This window comes from Xiphophorus couchianus, chromosome 20, assembly GCF_001444195.1.
Source record: "Xiphophorus couchianus chromosome 20, X_couchianus-1.0, whole genome shotgun sequence".
Classification (NCBI taxonomy): Eukaryota; Metazoa; Chordata; class Actinopteri; order Cyprinodontiformes; family Poeciliidae; genus Xiphophorus; species Xiphophorus couchianus.
The window spans coordinates 21362677-21381561 of record NC_040247.1 but is presented as its reverse complement, the minus strand read 5'-3'; the positions used below and the strand labels follow the sequence as shown (position 1 = coordinate 21381561).

At 38.6% G+C, this 18885-nt stretch overlaps 1 protein-coding gene across 1 annotated transcript; it reads right to left on the bottom strand.

Moving 5' to 3' along the window:
• Positions 1-276: 276 nt before the first annotated feature.
• On the bottom strand, positions 277-8875 carry LOC114135694 (ATP-dependent RNA helicase DDX19B). Its single transcript, XM_028003198.1, has 12 exons — positions 8671-8875; positions 8286-8325; positions 6812-6901; positions 6561-6696; positions 6231-6323; positions 5976-6078; positions 5773-5887; positions 5498-5675; positions 4110-4347; positions 3704-3866; positions 3239-3430; positions 277-3121 (listed from the first exon to the last, which is right to left on the bottom strand). Exons 1-12 carry the CDS (start codon positions 8725-8727, stop codon positions 3060-3062), a joined length of 1467 nt encoding a protein of 488 aa, XP_027858999.1. The 5' UTR covers positions 8728-8875; the 3' UTR covers positions 277-3059.
• Between the last annotated feature and the right edge of the window lie 10010 nt (positions 8876-18885).

Genomic DNA, 18885 nt, shown 5'->3' with positions numbered 1-18885 from the left:
TCATCCCTGTGGGAATCATTTTGATAATGCTAATTTATCTGAAACGGGAAACATTTAGTCTGATTTAATTTTTAAGGAAAAATTTGTTTCTCAAGATTAGCTGAACTCATCAATTATATAACAACGTTCTTTGACCATGTTTTTTTTTTAAAGTTCAACATCTATTATATTCCTGTTTTTAAAATGTCTCTGAATGTTGTGGCACTTAAGGTACCACTTCTAAATGATGAGAACCAGAGTTTCCAATCTGGCATAAATAAGCAATGGAGAACAAGGTGAACCTCTATATGTTCATTTAATTCAACATATAAGAATACATAACTGTGTCCATGAACACAGCTCCGCTTATACAACACCACACACCTTGAACCTATCACTGGCTACTACGGACACAACTTGCTGGATGCCTGTTTAGCTAATGTACACATTTATGAACTGGGTTCATAACATTATCAAAACATAGTGTACTACAAGTGGGGAGGTTAGGTGGGGGCTGGCGTGGTGTTCTTTAGCAAAAGCTGCTGTGTCCATGGCTCTCACACAGAGCCATTACACTACAGGTTAACAAAGTGCACACAAACACACTCGATGTATACATCCGGTTGTCCTAATAAAACTGCATTCATCACTTTTTCTTTCTTTCTTTTTTTTTACCTACAAAGTGTTGAGTATTCTCATGCTCATTGTTTCCTAGCTTCTCCTAATTTGTCTGCATTTGTTCAGCTAGTTTTGAGGTCCATTAACAGTCCATTAAAACCAGACTACCACCAGTTACCTTCTCTGTGCTGCTGATTGAGGCTTGTTGCAGATTCACACTGACTGGCAACTGGCTCTGAGGCTCCAGTGTTAACATTACACTTTTTTGTGTGTGTGATTTGTTTCCAACATTCCCCAAACTGATACAAAGGTACACTGATTTACAGTGCCTTGCAAAGTGATTCATATCCCATGTCTCATTGCGACAACAAACACCAATGCATTTCTTTGGGCGATAGACATAAACTAGTGTAAATTTGAAAGGTGGAAAGACAAGGGTTCATGGTGCCTGGTTTTCGAAAACCTTTCAAAGGTTTCAAAGAAAGAAACTGCAAAGTGTAGTGTGCATATGTATTCAACCCCCTGTGTTGACTGCAGACATTGCTTGACTATTAAATAGTGAGTGTGTCTAAGTCACTCTCAAAAACATGGAAGAGTGGCAAAAGGAAATCCTAAAAAAGTCCCGTTTCACGTTCACCACAATCCACGAAGGAGCTCTGGTCAGATGTCTGCACAACATCCTGAACACTGTTCTTCAGCGAGGCCAGGAAAGCTGGTCATAATAAATAGAAGGAAGGAATTAAATGCAAGAAAATGTATGAGAGGCTGAAAAATGTGAGCCAAAGCTTGAAAACTGATGGTCACAGACTTTCCACCAAATCTGACTAAGCTGGGGAAAAAATATAAATTAAGTTTTCAAACATTAGCCATAAAAGACTGGTGTCTGCAGTGAGAGGGTTTCTACAAAGTGTTGAATCAGGGGGATGAACAAATACTAGAAATTAGAAAGGCACACCTCGTTCCTTCCTGTTCACAGCTATAGCCCATCACATACTACTCAAATAAATGACATTAAAGTTTGCAGTTTTAATGAAAACGTTGACAGGGGCATGAATATTTTTGCAAGGTCCTGTAGACTCACTGTATTCTATTAAAATTAAACCTCGTCGGGAATGTTTTATTGCACTTCTTAGAAGTGACAAACCTAAATACTTCACCCATGTTTGTCCTTATACATTTTCTTAAATATGTACACAAGTACATGTTTTCTATGCACGCAACCATATTGAAGCAACACAGTGAGTCTGATTATTAGCATAGGTCCTCAAGTTCAATTCAGCATTTGGTTTCAAAAAGATAATGTAGTTCACACACCCATAATTAAAGGCTCCCTATTATTCAGTATGTATATCAAAATTTCAAGTGTTAGCCAGAATATTAAGCCCAATGTCTTAAAATAGCGATATCAAAATCCTATGCGTATATATAATGCACTTGAGGAAGGCATTGCGTATTTATTTTGTAACTCACAATCCTTTTGACGGCACAGTCTGGGTGAAGAATGGGAACTGCGCCGAGGTCTGAACTGGAGACCCTGATTAGAACTAGTTGGATGGGATAGCGACGACATGAAAGAAAAACGACTCACACTGAACCCTGCAGGTCATGTTTTGGACTTAAAATGAGATTTTATGAGTCCAATGAAGAAACAGAAGATGACTTATGACAAATGGCTGCCTGGACTGTTCAGATAGTGGCCATTCTGGCTTTCAAAAGTGACACAGATGGTGTGTGTTGATGGCTGGCGAACGACTAGTGGCTAAGCAAAGATGCACCTTTATGCCTATGAGTTAGTATCATTCTACGCAGCCGAATTTGGCATCCGACTACACACCCTGATGCTAGAGGTTATTTCAGGATTAATTTGTGTTATGAGAATACATATTGATAGCATTTGATAATATCTATCAGGTTGATAAGTTTGCATAGACCCTTAGATCCTAACCCTCACCATCTCATAAACAAAATGATTTGAACAAACTACCACTTGGAGCAGCATACCCAACTTCACCCTTTGTACCGACCATCTGCTACGTTTTCTTTTACATTAAAACATTTGTGGCACCTTTAAATGCTTCTTTTTTTGTTTTTTAAATTTTGAACTTGTGAATATTCCTATAAATTGCTAAAACGTTCCTAAATTTCACAAGTTTCCAAATAAATAACTTGATAATGTTTAGAGCATTAAGATCCATACACAGCACTGAAGTTACAGACTTTATTATTTTTTTTTTTAGAAAAAAAGTGTACAAAGAGTGAAATGGGGTATGTTCCAGAGATTTACAAAAAAAAAAAAAAAAAAACACTTGTCTGAAAGGAGTCATGTCCACATGTAAACATATGATCTGTTGGTGTGGTTCTGCTCTTTTCTCTGACAGCTAAAATAAAAAATAAAAGCTTAAAACATCATAGAAGCGTAGAGTCCTTGGAGAGTAAGGAGGGGGTGGGGACACTTTCTCCGCTTAGTTGGCAATTTTCTCAATTTCATCCAGATCATCTGTATCTAGTCTTTCAATTTTCTTATCTGTAGGAGGAAGAAAGCAGAGATTACAGCAGTTCAGACACCCGATCCGAGGTGTGTGTGTGTGTGTGTGTGTGTGTGTGTGTGTGTAGGAAGGAGAGTGAAGCTGCTTGAACTTACTGAAATGCTCCTGGATCCTGTTGAGGATGTTCATGCTCATCTTACTGTCCACCATGTTGATGGCCAGTCCCCTCTTCCCAAATCGGCCGGTACGCCCAATCCTGTGCAGGTATGTCTCGTTGTCAGGGTTACCATCTTTGTCGACTGGCAAGTCGAAATTGATCACCACAGAAACCTGCTCCACATCAATGCCTGCATAAAAAAAAAGAAAATCAAATCTGACTATGATGCATAATCAGACTTTAAGTTGCAGATTTATAACAGTAAGTCTGAGGCATCTTCAAGCTCCATTAGGCAGTATGGCTCTTTTCAAAAACAGCCAGGATTGTTGCAAAACGTTCCCGCTGGTTATTATAATTTAAGACAAAATTCTGCAGCAGTCTAATCTTTTGAATAACATGAGTTGCAAATTTTGACCAAGCCTGTACTTCATATTCCCTTTATTTTCCACTTCATCATCCTTACCTCGAGCACAGACATTTGTGGTTACCAGGACTTTCTCCTTTCCATCTCGGAAGCGGTCTATGACGGCAGCTCTCTGCTCTACTTGCATTTCTCCACTGAGCAGCGCCACCTGGTGGCCTTCTCTGGACAGCTCCCCTGCAAGCCAACCTGCAGTTTTCCTCGTCTGGATTGCACAGAGGAAAAAAAAACAAAAAAAAAACAACCATAAAGTTGCTGTAGCCACTTGGCAAAGAGAATAACACAACAAGCTTCAGGTGCTGCGAATTGTGGGAAAAATGACCATCTAATTTTTTCAGAGCATAATTATAACCAATAAACTCTGTTAAACTGGAAGATTTAATAATTTAGTGGACAAAAAAATATGCACAATGTTTTTAATGCATGGAATGTGAGAAAATGAGCTCACATGGCAGAAGATCATGGCCTGAGCAATTGTAATGGCTCCGTAGATGTTACAGAGAGCTTGGAACTTCTCCTCTCTGCTGTTGCAGAGCACAAAGTACTGCTTGATGGTGTCCAGAGTCTCTTCCTCTCTCTTCAGCTTGATGATGTTGGGTTCGGGCACGATGCGCTGCGCGAAGTTCCAAACGCTCTCTTCAAACGTAGCTGAGAACAGCAACATCTGGCAGTTCTTCGGCAGCATCCTACAGACGGAGGTCATGGACAGAGTTGTAAACCATCGACTGTGCTAACAGGAAGCTTTTCAAACAATAAATCTATTGCTTTTGCATTTTCAACTTTTGAGACACACGTTTATATCTCTAGTTGTGAACGCTCACATAATAATCTTTCTCAAATGATTATTACATGTGCATGAGTCAGAAATGAAAGCGTTTTTCTGGTAAAGGTTTAGACTGCGTCCGAGGAAAACCCGTTAGGTGTGTCACTTGAGAAGAGGTCCACAGCCTGCAGTTCTGAAGAGATGAGCATCTTCATTAACTTTGGCCAAACATTACATAAGACCGAGTGTTTACAAATCCAAAAGGTAAGTTCAATGTACACATTATGTGCACAAAGAAAGTCTACAACAAAAAATACCCTAACAGTGCCATAATATTTTTTTTATAACATACACGTGTCATTTTCTCTATAAACATAGATGACTTCATGTTTTCCCTTCATTTTCCTTAAATGTTCTATAAAAGAAAATGTATACACTCCTTTGTTGTAAAGCACTGATTATTTTCTTTCTAAAAGATCCAAACTGAAAAAAATGGGTTTAATTTCACCATAAAACATGTTTTATTGCACTTATTCATCTTTTTTGAGGGGCCAAATAGGTTGTTCCATCTTAGATGATTAATGGCTGTTAGGATCGCTGAGTCCTGCACTACAGCACATGACTAAATGACTGGGCCAAAACTCTGAAAGTAAAACTTACTATGAATCCGTTTTCAAATTCTAACTTTTTTGTTGTAGACCTTTTAACTAAGTAGGTTGTGTTAATTCATAACAGATTGGTCATATTCAACACTGCAAAGTAGTAAAATAATCACAGTTCATTATAAAATTTCCAAATTCACAGACTCAAATTTCTACATTATATTGTTAGCTTCTTAAAATGGATTTCTGAATTTCAGACTCATTTTGATGTCAAATCTATAGAGGTCAATATGATTGCATTATTGGATTTTTCCCGTAATTATTTCTATATTGATATGGCTCCTAACATTTAACTAAAATTAAAAAATTGACAATTCAATTAACATCCAAGATTATTATTATTATTTAACATATGGCTAATTTGAAATTAAATTTGATCAAATATTTAGTTACACGTGTGTTTCAGCTTACCTCTGGATTCGGATACTCTGGTCCTGGTGTCCCTGCGTGGCGATCATGACGTCGGCTTCGTCCAACACAAACACTCTGATCTTCTTGGGATCTATAAACCGGAATTTATTGCACCAGTCCAGCATTGTACCAGGTGTCCCAATAACTATCTGTTCCTGCAGTTTACTGCCTCGTTCCACTGGAAAAGACCCAAGACGACACTGTTCATGATTAAGGCAAAACAAAAGAAATGGCTTGCTTTCTTTTTGGCAGCAAAGTGCTGTAGAGAGACTCACACTTGTTCCCTCTAATGGCGTAGACTAGTTTGACTTCAGGATAATATTTGCCCATCTGTTCGATAACTTTGCCGGTCTGAAGTGCCAGTTCGTATGTTGGTGACACACACAAGCACTAATGGAGAAGACCCAAAGAAATGTTGCAGCTCAAGTGTTGAGAAGAGAGTTACACTTTTACATAAACATGCAGATGTTGTTCTAACCTGGGGATATTTGTTGTTGGGGTCGACGTGGCTGAGCATTGCCAGGACAAAGGCGGCCGTTTTTCCTGTCCCTGACTGAGACTGGGCAATCAGGTTCTGTGGACTTCAGGAAAAGACTAAATTTGATTCCAAGTAGCAAGACATATTTCAGAAAAAGAAAGCAGCCCTCTTTCAACTTCTCTTTAAAAAAAATAACAGCCCAAAGCACCAACCAGAGGTTTTTACGAGGTATAGAAAACATCAAGTAGAACTCACGGCTCTGCCAGCATCATGGGTAAGGCGGTCTCTTGGATTTTAGATGGTCGATTGAACCCCATGGCATATACACCCTGAAGAAGCTGTGGTTTGCTGTGAAGAAATGGAAAAAAAACCCAAAGCAAACTGTTTTAGTGACTTTTTTTTAGTACTGTATGAAACTGCTTTGATCAACGTATGACAGAAACGCCCACAATGAAGGAAGGACATTTGAGAGTGATGAAGACAGAATGGACAGAAGGAATGAATCAATGGAGGAAAGACATAGAAAGGACAAAAAAACAGATTTATTATTCATTTTGAATGTAAGAACGCAGAGGAGACACTTACAGGCGTAGCTCTTCAAAGGACTTCACAGAGTATAGTGGGGAGTTTGGATCCTTCTGGAGAACTTCCACTTGATTTGTCGTATTTACGAGATTATTCCGTATCAGCTTGTTCAACAGCGATTGTGCTGCTTTGTCCTCTGAAAGACATACAAGGCAACGCAACCTTAAAGCACAACAGACTGAGCAACTTGAATGGGTGTAATCAAAGCCTACGCTCATATTTTAGACACAGCCACATTTCAAGCTCCTCACCCTTGTCGTCGTCATCTGCAGGTTTGGCTTCACGTTCAGCTTCTGATTTTGCAGCCCCACTGCTGGAGTCTGTGGCATTTGAAACGGTACCTAAAAAGTAATATTTACAAGTTGATTTTTGCTTTTAAAAGTTGTGCTACAAAATGAATACGACATGTTATAAAATGATTAAATGGATAGAGTTGTGTACATCTGAGCACCAATTGAAGACATACAAAACAGTACATTAACAGGGAATCAATATAATTAAAGAATCCATCCATATTAATATTTACAGTTGCCCATTTTTAATGAATGTCTTATTTTTTTTGGTTTGTTTGTTTTCTGATTTTTTTAAACAAAAGTTCCAGTTGTTTTCCTCCAAACGGCAGTGCGTGCATAAAAACCCTGTAGCATGTGTGTGTGTGTGTGTGTGTGTGCGTGTATGTCAGTGGTGTTCTGTTCATGTTCGTCTGAGCTAATGTTTAAAAAAAAAAAGCCAGATTAAGACATAGATAATAAGCCTGTCAAATCAATTAATCACATGATAAATTAAAAAATAGCTATTATACTTTGAGAGGGAGAACTTGTATTATTATGCCATTGTCAATATATTAGTAGAAAATGGTGTTAAAACAACAATATTATTGTTTATGGCAGTGATTTCCAGGACAATAGTCCAGAAAAAATTGTTATTTTGACAGGCATAAATATGGAAGCACTCAATTAAGGCAACAACAAGCAAGGCATTAAGATTTTCTCTAAGATTTAGATTGAAAATTGAACAAGATGAGCATGATGGATGAAGAGTAGCTGAAGAAATAACACAGCACTCACAGGCAGTAAAGAAGAAGAAAACTAAAGTTTTTATGATTGCTTAAACTTTGAAGACATACATTAACATTTTTTTTACTGTATAAATGCTCCCAGAAACATTGACTGATTAACTCTCTGCCTGTGTGTATCTGTGTGAAAATGAAGACTTTGTGCAGCCAACCTTGAAAACTTTCTTTGCACATTTAATACATTTAATTATGTAAATAACGCTAATTTCTAAATTAATCAGAAAAACTACAAAACCACAATAAACCACAATAAAGTAGGCATCTGCTGCAGTCCTCAAAGATGCAACTTTTAGATGCTTCTCTGCTTTAAACCATGTAAACCACATGTTTGGATGCTGAAAAACAAATTCAGAATCAGCCCTCAACAATAGGAGCCTGACATCCCTGACTTAGATTACACTATCAATATATTAATCAGGCAAAGTAATAGTTCTTTAGATAATTTCTTGTTTTACATTATTATACAAGTCAAAAACAGGAGACATTTCCCATTTGACTACCGACTTTGTATTTTACCATTACACAAACACTGGAAAACTGTACAAAAATTATATAATATATGAATTATATTACCAACAAAATTATGGAATACAATAACGCTTTCCCTGTAATTTATATTTTTATTTTATTCGTAATATAGCTACACTTACCATTTTCTTCTGGTTTCTCTTTTATCTGAAGACTATTAATCTGTGGAGAAGAACATGATACAAGTTTTCAATCAGAGAGTTGTAGTAAGTAGTAATTAACAACAGTGTGCTTGGATCATTTCCATGCTAGCCCGCTACGTGCTAAAGCTACCATGGGGCTAACTTAGCCGGTAGTTTAGTTTTATGAGTCACAAAACTTCAAAAGGAAAATCTGCCGCGGAAATTGGCTAACTCTTTGTCAGCACTATCACTGGAAAATTATGTATGTTATGAACCAACCACTGACACCTATTTTTCACACAGACAGTTCCCACAAAAGGCAAAAGCATCATTTTAAACAGGCTAACAACAGGTTAGCTCACGTTGCGTAAGTTTAGGCTTTTACCGATTCTGCCGCGGCTTCCTGCTCATCCACGGCCTGCGCCCAAGACTCTGAAGCCATTATGGGACAGGTTGATATACCACTGTTACAATCTGGATAGATGAGTTTGAAGTCTGGCTCTGAATGACCACTCGCTGATGTAAAAGTAACTACTTGTTACAATGGCGTGCCAATCCCGATTCTGGACGGGGGTGTAACGACTTAATGTTTCCGGCTGACTTAAAGGCATTAGCAACAATAGTTCCTACCACGATAATTTTGAAAAGAAATAAAATTGAACTAAGACTTTATAATTGAAAACTGCATTTAGAAATGCAATCCTTTTTATAAATAATATGCAAAACCGAATATGACAATGATAACAATAATAGTGTACTATTATTATTATTATTGATTGCTTTATTCAACAGACTCGTGGTCTACAAAGAGATGATACACAACAACACGACATATAAAAAACAAGATAAAATAAAATAAAATCTTATAAAAGACTTGCATACCATTGTTTCCACAGAGCCGACTGGAGAAAACAGAGAGGGATATGAAAACATTACAATAAGACTGTTCAATGAGCTGCCCAAACGACACAGAAACTTGTATATCAGATTTCTCACAAGTACCTGGAATGTTCTGACATGTGCGTTACAAAACATCTCACTTGCACTGCTGAACCTGGGTTTCTTAAGCAGAATTCTCAGTCATTATAGGCAACCTTAAGCTTCTGCATGCTAGCTTTTTAAAATTTACACCACAACGGAGCTGTATACAAGGATGTACAGTGAGCTTTAAACAGGCTTATTTTTACCTCATCAGTGCACATATGAAATTTCTTCCCCAGAATGTTTTCCTGGGCGTACAACATGTGACACTGCCGATAAATGTCATCATCATCACAGAGCTGGTCTGTCATGTAGTAACCCAGATATTTAGTTTTGGAACAAACATTTAACTTTTGCCCTGACAGAAAAAAAAAATCAGAGAAACTAAGTTGTTAAAAAGTGTTATTTTCTTTTTAATATTTTGTAAAAACCAGATGATTAAAATGTGAATGTGTAATGCACTATTCAGTCGCTCAGCCTGCAGAGGGAGTCAAAGTCCTTACATAGTATGCAATCTGATCTGCTGTGTGTCAAACCATCCTGTAAAAACACAGTAGCACAGAAGAAATTCAGATCCCTTGGTCATACAAAATTATAAGGGATTGGAACAAGCTAAATTGATCTAATCATAATTCTCCAAAAAAAAAAAAAAAAAAAAATACCTGCAGGTTTAGTGTCACATATTAGCTAAACAGAGCATAATTGGTAGGTAAAACATTTTTCCGTGATACACAACTACAAAATAGAATTTATAGTTAGCTTTAATAATACATCAAGCACAATCGGATACATAAAACATGAATTTAAGTCTGTTTTTTTTTTTTTTAGCTCTGTTGGGCATTTCTTATGTATTCTTGTTTTGTAAGAAATTACATTTGCAGAAATAATCCTGCCATTAACTAAATGCTCCTCCTCTGTTGTTATTAACTTTTTACATTTCCCTAGCACATGAGTAATCCTACATTAGTTCTTTTGTATCCTTTTTTATGCATCAGCTCTGTCTTTCTAAATCCCCCAGTCGGTCGTGCCAGAAAGCCTCTTACACTGAGTCAAGTTCTGCTGGAGATTTCTTCATGTTGAAGTGGAGTGTTTCCTCTCCACTGTTAGTATGAGGGGTTACTGTAAAATCAACAATTGCACAATAAATTGACATAATTGTTTTAAAATGATTTTATCAGAAATTGTAATTAAAAGCAAGACTTACGGTATATACGTTTTTACAGCTTTCTATGTAATTGTATTCACTTGCAAAGCCCAAGACAATTATTCCATCTGACAAGAAGAAAACGAACTTTGTTCGCATAGACATTCTGTTCGTTACATAATCAGGTTCAGATGCATAATAATAGTTTGGTGTTTCAGTGTAAGTTGAGGTACTAACCACAGGCCTGTAGGATCAGTCCCGGTCACCTCAGGAGCATGGCTGCAGTGGCTTGCTGCCCTTTAAGTGAATGCAGAATTGATTTCAAACATTTCATCCACTCTGCTGAGACAGATAGATGGAGGATGACAGTGGGTTTGGGTTGTGTGGAAGGGAATTACATTCGTCTTTGTGCTTATATCACCCCTCCTTCCACTATATGTGCTGTACACTGGTGGTTGTTGAGACATCTGTTAGCAGACAAATTTGACAAAGATTTCAAAGAGAAGAGTTTACTACTGCCTCCAATCAGCATCCTTGCCAGAGGTATCCATAGCAACTGAAAGAGTAAAAGGAAGGTTTGAGGTCTCCGGAGAATTGGGAAGACAAGGAGAGAAGGACTTTATTTGCCAGATAAGGACTTATTTCAAGCACTGAATGTGACAGAGAGGGTATCAAAGCAGACACTGTGTGAACAATTTGAAAGAATAAACAGCACAGAAATGCATAGTAAAGGGTCACCTTAACTCTTTTCCATTTTTATATACGTATATTTACAATCAATAGATGCTTTTATAATCTCCTCATATTCAGTCGAGATTTTTTTCAGCATTACGTCTTGAAATTAAAAGATGACATTGTGCCGTTCTTTTTGTTGTTTTTCAATAATGACACATAGTGAATATCAACAAAGGGCTTTAAAGATAAAAACTGTCCTTGGTCATTCATACAGTCGTTTATACACTGACTAGGATTTATGAATGGGCAAACATGCAGTTTGCCATGGGCCCGGTCAGGCCTCATCTTTTGCAGCTTGCCGGAGAAGTTTTACAAATTCAGCAAGTGTTCGCAACATTTGCATTTAAATAGACTGGGCATATAAATCCAATATTAACGGCCCTTCAAGTTTTTGGAAATAAATTGAATATATCTGTGGGTTCTGTACTGTTGCTGAGGGAAGGCATCCAACAAATACATCCTGATAGGTTATTACGGCACTAATTCATTCGGAGAACCTCCTTCAAGATCTGGATGGCACAACATTATGGGGCATCTTGTTATTCCCATTTACCAGACAGCTTATATAGATGTATTGCTGCCACTCTGAGCCACAAATGTTTCAGTAAAAATGGCAGAGCGGTTTATTTAGTAGCTCTTCCTATGGCCGTTGATGCCAGTGGTTTTGATTTTTTTTGTAGTTTAATGAGATAAACGTGATTAGAGTACAGTGAATATCTTGGTTCATATTTGTGAAAGGTTTACTGCATAAGAAAGCACTTATAATATTTCTGAAAATATACACACATCAACATGGATGAACTATAACACATACAATGCCTCGCAAAATATTCACAACTCTCGAACAGTTAGATGATTTTCACATTACAACTATAAACCGCAGTCTTTTTGACTGAGATTTGAGTTTTTTTGTTGTTTTTTTTACAAATAAAAATCTGAAAAGTTGATCCTCCAGCCCCCAAGTCAGCATGTAGTAGGACCCCTTTAGCCATAATTATTTCATTTCAATTTGGAATTAGTGAAATCTTTTTGAGCTGAATTGAAATTGAGCTGCAAGTCTTTCACACATCAACAGACTGAAACATTTTCCCATTATCCTTTGCAAACAAACTCAAACTCAGCCACACTGGATGGGTAACCACTTTAAACATTGAAGTCTTGACATAAATCCTCATTAAAATTTAGGTTCTGACTTTGACAGGGCCACGTTAGCATCTTAATATGCTGTGATCTAAACTCCTCTGGTGTAGCTCTGGATGTAAGTTCATCATGCTGTGGAAGGACAAAGGTCTGCTTCAGTTTGAAATCTTTTGTTGCCCCTAAAGGGTTTCTCATAGGTTTGTCCAGTTTTTAGCTATATTATGTCATCATATTAGACAAGTTTTCTTGTTTCTGCTGAAGAAACGTAGTTCCACAATTTTATTGTCTCATCATGTGGATGTGGTGTACTTAGATGGTGTGCAGTGTTAGCTTTGTGTCCCACATAGCATTTTGAATGTAAGCCAGAAACATTTTATGTATCACTGTCAATCTCTGCAGCTCCTCTGCAGTTAGTATGGGTATCTTGGCTTTAGTAAGGGATTGTCGATCCAGTTTATAAAGATATGTGAACAGATTACTGAAACACTGATACCTCTTATACCATTTATCTCTTCCATGACCAGAACAACTATCGATACTATTGCACAAAAACGACGCCATGTGTGAAACTACACTGCCCAAGGATTTATTTTGTGTGCTCAAGTAATTTTTTATTTTATTTCTTTTTTTACCAAGACAGATTTTAGAGACATGGCTGTCCATTGGTAGTTAATTAATCTGAATCAAAGGGAGACAAATCCTGTAAACATGAACAAGCTGTAAGAACGGGTCCGTGGGTGAAAGGCAGACAAGCGATCGGGGAGAAAGCGAGATTAAGGGCGGATTCTCTCCAGACTTCTTCATCCCACTTTCTTCTGGTAGAAGTCATTAAGATTCATACCCCTGATTCTTCACTTCTTACTGCTCTCTTCATGCATCTTTATCAGAGAGGGAGAGGGGAAAAAACAAATAATATAAAAAAAAAACCCTGCACACCCACACCAGAATCTAAAATGGTGATGCAGCACTTGTTTTCAGTCAACAAGCGAGAGCATACTGAGAGAAAGTGAGTATAGATGGGAAGAGTTAGGGGGCGCACAGCTGGTTTGTATTCCTGAGGCTTAGCTTAGAGGCTGCTGGTGCACAATGGACATCACTGAGGAATTTCAATGCGGGTGCAACAACTTGCTTATGTCTGAATCTCTGTACTTTATAAACTTGGGTGTTTTAGCAGCAACTGTTTCATCAGGTCAAGTATCATCAAATCAACCACAAATTCAAGTTTTTTTTTTACAGCTTGTAAGTTGTGCTTTAGAAATATTTATAACAAGACCTTTAAACGTAAAATGAGTATATTTTAGTTTTCCTACATGCTGTTTTCTTGTGCTTCTTTTTCTGAACAACAGAACATTTTTCCCTAGCAAATGTACACTGACAATTAAAAACAAGTGGAAGCAAAAATTTCCACAGCCAGCAGCAAAAATCCTGCTTACTGTGGTTTGCATGTACATGATTTGATGGCATCACAAGAGGATCGGGAACTGTTTAGCTAGAACTAGTAAACACTATGGTGGACAAAGGTCTTCTACCAGATGTTGGAATAGATTCCAAACCAATTAGAAGCCATTTGAGTTTGAACGGGTTCAGCTTTTATGGGTCTGAACCAGTTTGAAGATGAGATTTCCCCTAAGCCTGGGGATGGAGAAGCTGAAACAAACTGTGGTAATAACAGCAATTAAGGTTTATGAAACTTTAACTGCTACAAATTTGTTCATAAACTTGTTTGAGTTATTCCATTTGATTGATTTAAATACATACTTGTATATGTATTTAAATCATACATATAGAAGCCACACCATTTCATTTAGATGCCCCCAAATGGCTGGTATTACAATTTTAGTTTTGGGCCCAGTTTGGATCTGTAAATCGAATAACATAGTGGTTCAAAAATACAATAATAAGAATTTACTGCATAAGACAGTGTAGATCCAGCCTGATGTGGACTTTGGGGCCAAAAACCAAATTTGATTTGGGGCCACATTGCCTTTCAAGCCTTTAAAATCTGTTAATCACAGAGTTGGTTTTGGCTTGACCCTCATTGTTTCCTTGCTTTATTTACTGTATAAAAAGTGACGTAAACAGGTTGCAAATATTAGGGTTTTTTCTCTCAGTCGTATTTGAAGCATACATCGTTTTATAAAGGATTTGGTAAATCTGGGGAGGAATGCCAGTTTAACTGATTATGATTTTAAGCATACACATAAAATGGTCTTTTATTGACTTAATAATTAGAATAAAATGCTTGATAAACACACGGAAGACAACGCCCTGTCTATCAGCCTGTTGTTTTTTCCTTGAAGCCAAGGCTTAAGAATTTTATTCATATGATGAGTCTCACCCTGCGTCATCACACACCTGGGTCTTTCAGGTAACTATGGAGGCTCAAGTCATCCTTTGAGGTCTTGGTAGTAGTTTTTTAAATCAAGAAAACAATCCCTGTCCTACATACAACAATATCAGACACTGCAAATCCACAGTACAGCTCCTAGTCCATATATGGCACTCACTTCCTGAGTGGCTAATGTACGGCCTTTTTTGGTGTCAAAAAAAGCTTTTAAAATGACTTGTCTGCTTCGAAAAACAATTAGAAGGCTAATTAGGATTATATGCAAACTGACAGTTTTGTTGTGTGGCTTAAATACAATTCTTTTAACAGCAAGAATTTTGCAAAAAAAATAAATAAATGAATGCATGCTAAAGAAATGCAAATATTTTTTTATTTCAAAAAATATATATGTTTTAGTATATCTGCATCAACTTGCTGATTTTAATTGTACACAGTCAAATATGAAATGTTAGACTATTGTGGAGCTATGCACTAAGTTATATGCACTAAGTCTGGACAAACTTTGAAATCTGGTCAGAGAGCATTTTGTGTTGTGTGGAGTTTGCCTAGACCTGTGTGACTTCCTCTCAGAGTCCAGTATTATGCATCTTAGCGTGCATGCAGCACGCATGAGTGGCTGCATTTTTCCTATTTGCCTCAATGACAATCAAGCAACCTGTCAGGGTATGCGCTCCTGGCCATTGGTGGCTGGAAACAGTCCCCTGCCTGCTAGGCAATCTCGAAAATGGATGGATGAAACAACTGCTTACCAGCCGGTGTGGTTGAGACAGAAGAACAGGCATATTCTCTCTGTTTCTAAGAATCGGTTTTGCTTGCAGTATTTTCCTGGCAATGTTGAGCATTGAATTTTATCTTTCCTTCTTTCACAGCTGGGACTTAACCCCACAAATACCAGCTTGATTCCCACATAGCTTGTAGCACAGTGCTGAGCACCCTTGATTTCTCCTGAAAATCTTCAATAAAATTGCGCAGACTACTCGTTCGCTCAGACATTAGCAGTCACTGACAATCAGGCGGCTATGTTCACTCACCCAGTTGGGCCAAAAGAGCCTCAGGGCTGTCAGGCCTCAGCGCAACAATTTTCAATTCCTTAATAATTTATTGATGGCAGGCAGTCAAATTGCATATCAATTATGTAGTAGGGCTCAGTACAGTGTTGATACAAAATACCCTTTGAGTTGGGCTCATTCATGCTCACAGACCTACAGACATATGTACTATGTTTAGTCCCACGAGGTCGAGGGCCGGCATGCTGCACGCATGCAGTCTGCATCAGTGAGCCGTGTAATGCTGGCTGATGGTAAAAATGCCTCTCATGTTTTCATTTATAACTCTATCTTTGAAGATGTGCTCAGGATTCAGCCCCAGAGGTGAGAAATTGAGCTTTGTTTCCAGTGACGGGGGCTGGAAAAGTGCATTAGCTCCTCTACTGAGAAGGTGACAAGGAAGAACACGTGCGAGGCTTGACCACTGATGACAATATATATTCCAAGCCCTGACTCCAGAGCACTGTGTTTCAAATTATCTTCTTGTAAGGTAGTGTTTCTGTCAAAAACCCCTCCCCAAATAACTGGCAGATAAAAGAAAGTTTTGCACATTTTGCACACACACTTGCTCCAAGTCCGTTGGACGGCCACGTCGTGTCCGAGCATGAGCCAATCACACATGTAGAACAAATGAAGTGACCAATGGCGCCGTTCCATCTAGGTCAGCATCTTTTATTCAGGAGGCACACGTACACAGTTACATGCTATCCTGCCCCGGGGGCCCTGCAGAAACCCACTCCGCTAAGCAGAGATGGCCCACCATTTTGTTCTGTTTTGAAAATGATCTCCATGCATGAGATTAGCCAGGGGGGCCTGGAAAGCTCTTCCCTTTGTTGAGTATCTCGGTTTGGATATTTCATGGGTTGTGTCTGTGGGTGCAGGGGGGGTGGGCGTGTGTGTGTGAATACATCTGTGTATGATTGCGCAATTTAGTTTTGAAAATGTCTTTCATTGGAATTTCTGCACATGAAAGTGATAGTCTGCTGCGGAGCGCCGTCGTTGCGTTTGAATCTGTTTGCAGATGCAGAAACAGTAAACACCTCAGCGCTAGTGAATATGAGGAAGGGTCGTTGGTTTGCTTTTGCCCAGGTATTTTTGCAGGAATGAGGTAATCAACACGTAAAAGAGTCTTTATAAGAAATGTAAAGAAGTTTGTTGTGGAGCTTTAATATGCCACTGCACCAAAAATGTAAAATGCCGTCTCTCTCTCTCTTTCTCTCTTTTTCTCTCACACACACACACACATTCTCTCCAGTTTACCTCCACAGAATTAAAGCAGCAACAAAGCAACAGAGAGAAAGAGAGAGCGAGGGAGAACAAGAGGGAGAGACTGAGAGAGAGAAAGAAATAGAGAGAGAGAGAGACTGGGGAATGTGGTTGCTATAGTAACCATCTGGTGGGTCTGAACTGCTTCTCCCATAGCTTTCATTTCATCATATTGAACCCCCGTCTCTCGTCCTCTCTCCCAACCCCGGCGCTCTCACTTTTGTTTATCCCTCTCTTCTCTCCCTCCATCTCTCCTTATCTCCTCATCTCCATCTCGCGCCATTCTCTATCTCACTTTATCTCGCTCTATCATTCCAAGCTGCCAGCCCCGCCTCTCTCTGAACGCAGAGTGGTCTTTCCATCTCTGTCTTTCTGGCTGTCAGTCCTGCTTTTTTTTTTTTTTTTTTTTTACTTTTTAAATCACTATGCCCTGACAGACCCATCTGTTTAAAAAAAAGAAGAAAAAAAAAAAAACCCAGACAGAATTCAGGTTCAGGCACTTTCTGGAGATGAGGATGAGAAGAAACTCTGCTTGAAAGATTGACGTCATGCAATACAAATCTAGCCAGGTTGTTTTTACCCACCATAGCCTTGACAAGGTAGTTATTTTTTTGTCAAATGTTTCAGCAAACAGAACATTCTGCCGTAGTATTTTTCCAATGGTTGACTGCATGCTTTTCCTTTTTCCTCCTTATCAGCAGTCGCCCTTGTAAATTCCCAGCAGAGACTCAATCAGCCAGAGAATACCTGATCCCACTGCTAAGTGAGCTTGCATACACCACACATGCTCCCGCTGATATTTACTTGTGTGCATACTGACATAAAAAGGAACACAAAACCGGTGTGTCAGAGTGGGCCAAACCTCAGAGGAGTGCGCAGGCAGTGGAGGGGATATTTAATTTTGACTCAACCCATTTGCATGCAGTACACATGACATAGCACCCATTGATTCACAGGAAAAATAAGTTAAGGTGATATTTTTTTTTTCTTTTCCCGTGAATGCTTCAGAGTGTGAGATCACTGTCCACATTTCCATGCGGCAGACAAAGGTCACATTTTAGTGTGCACCAGGAAGGAAGTGATTTCTGGGTTTTTTTGGGATAAACCTTTGCAGGGTGTGGCTGTATCCTTTATGTCAGTGACCTGTGAATGCTCCCTCTGCCCCTCCAGTCTTTCCTACTTGAGTATCCCTGCCTCTTCCCATCCCTCGCGATGCTCCTCTTCCTCCGCTTTCCGTATCTTCCTTTCACCTGTCACAGCTTATGTAACCCAGCAGCGATCCAGCGCTTGACTTTCATCTGCCCCCTTCGCAGCACCGGTGATTACTTTCTCATGAGTGCTCACTTCAAAGCCCGTTTATCGTAATATCTTCCAAACACTAGCTGAGTGACTTAAATTCCCCACTACATTAATTACAATAATGGGGGACCAATTTATTGTGAAGAGTAATTTAAGCGTAAGCTTGAATTAGAGGTAGAAGACATCTACAGCGTGGTGATATCATTATTCCTTGGCCTTTAAGTTCGCTTAGCATGGCTGACAAAAATGTTCTAGTTATAAAATGTGTTGTTGAAGTGAGCGGGACATAAAATACACAACATGATTTGTTTCAAACTCTGCACTCTGATGCACTTTTGTATGACCTTAAGACTATTTTTGATTTAGCCTTTCCATCAGACGCTCCTTTTGCCAGAATAGGATCGTTAAAACGTAGCTGAACTGAAGCAAATTTGGAAAAATCTCCTTTTCATTATGAAGGCAGCCACATTCTCTATGCTTGCCAAATGCTTATACCCTGGTGCTTTCGTGCTCAGAGGTATTCCCTCTGTATTACAATGTTTCCTTCCAGCTTCCACAGATTTTTATAATAAATATGGGAGGTTTCTGAAATCAGCTTCAGTCTTACAATAGCAATCAAGATTTTCACCAGTGTGTCAGCAG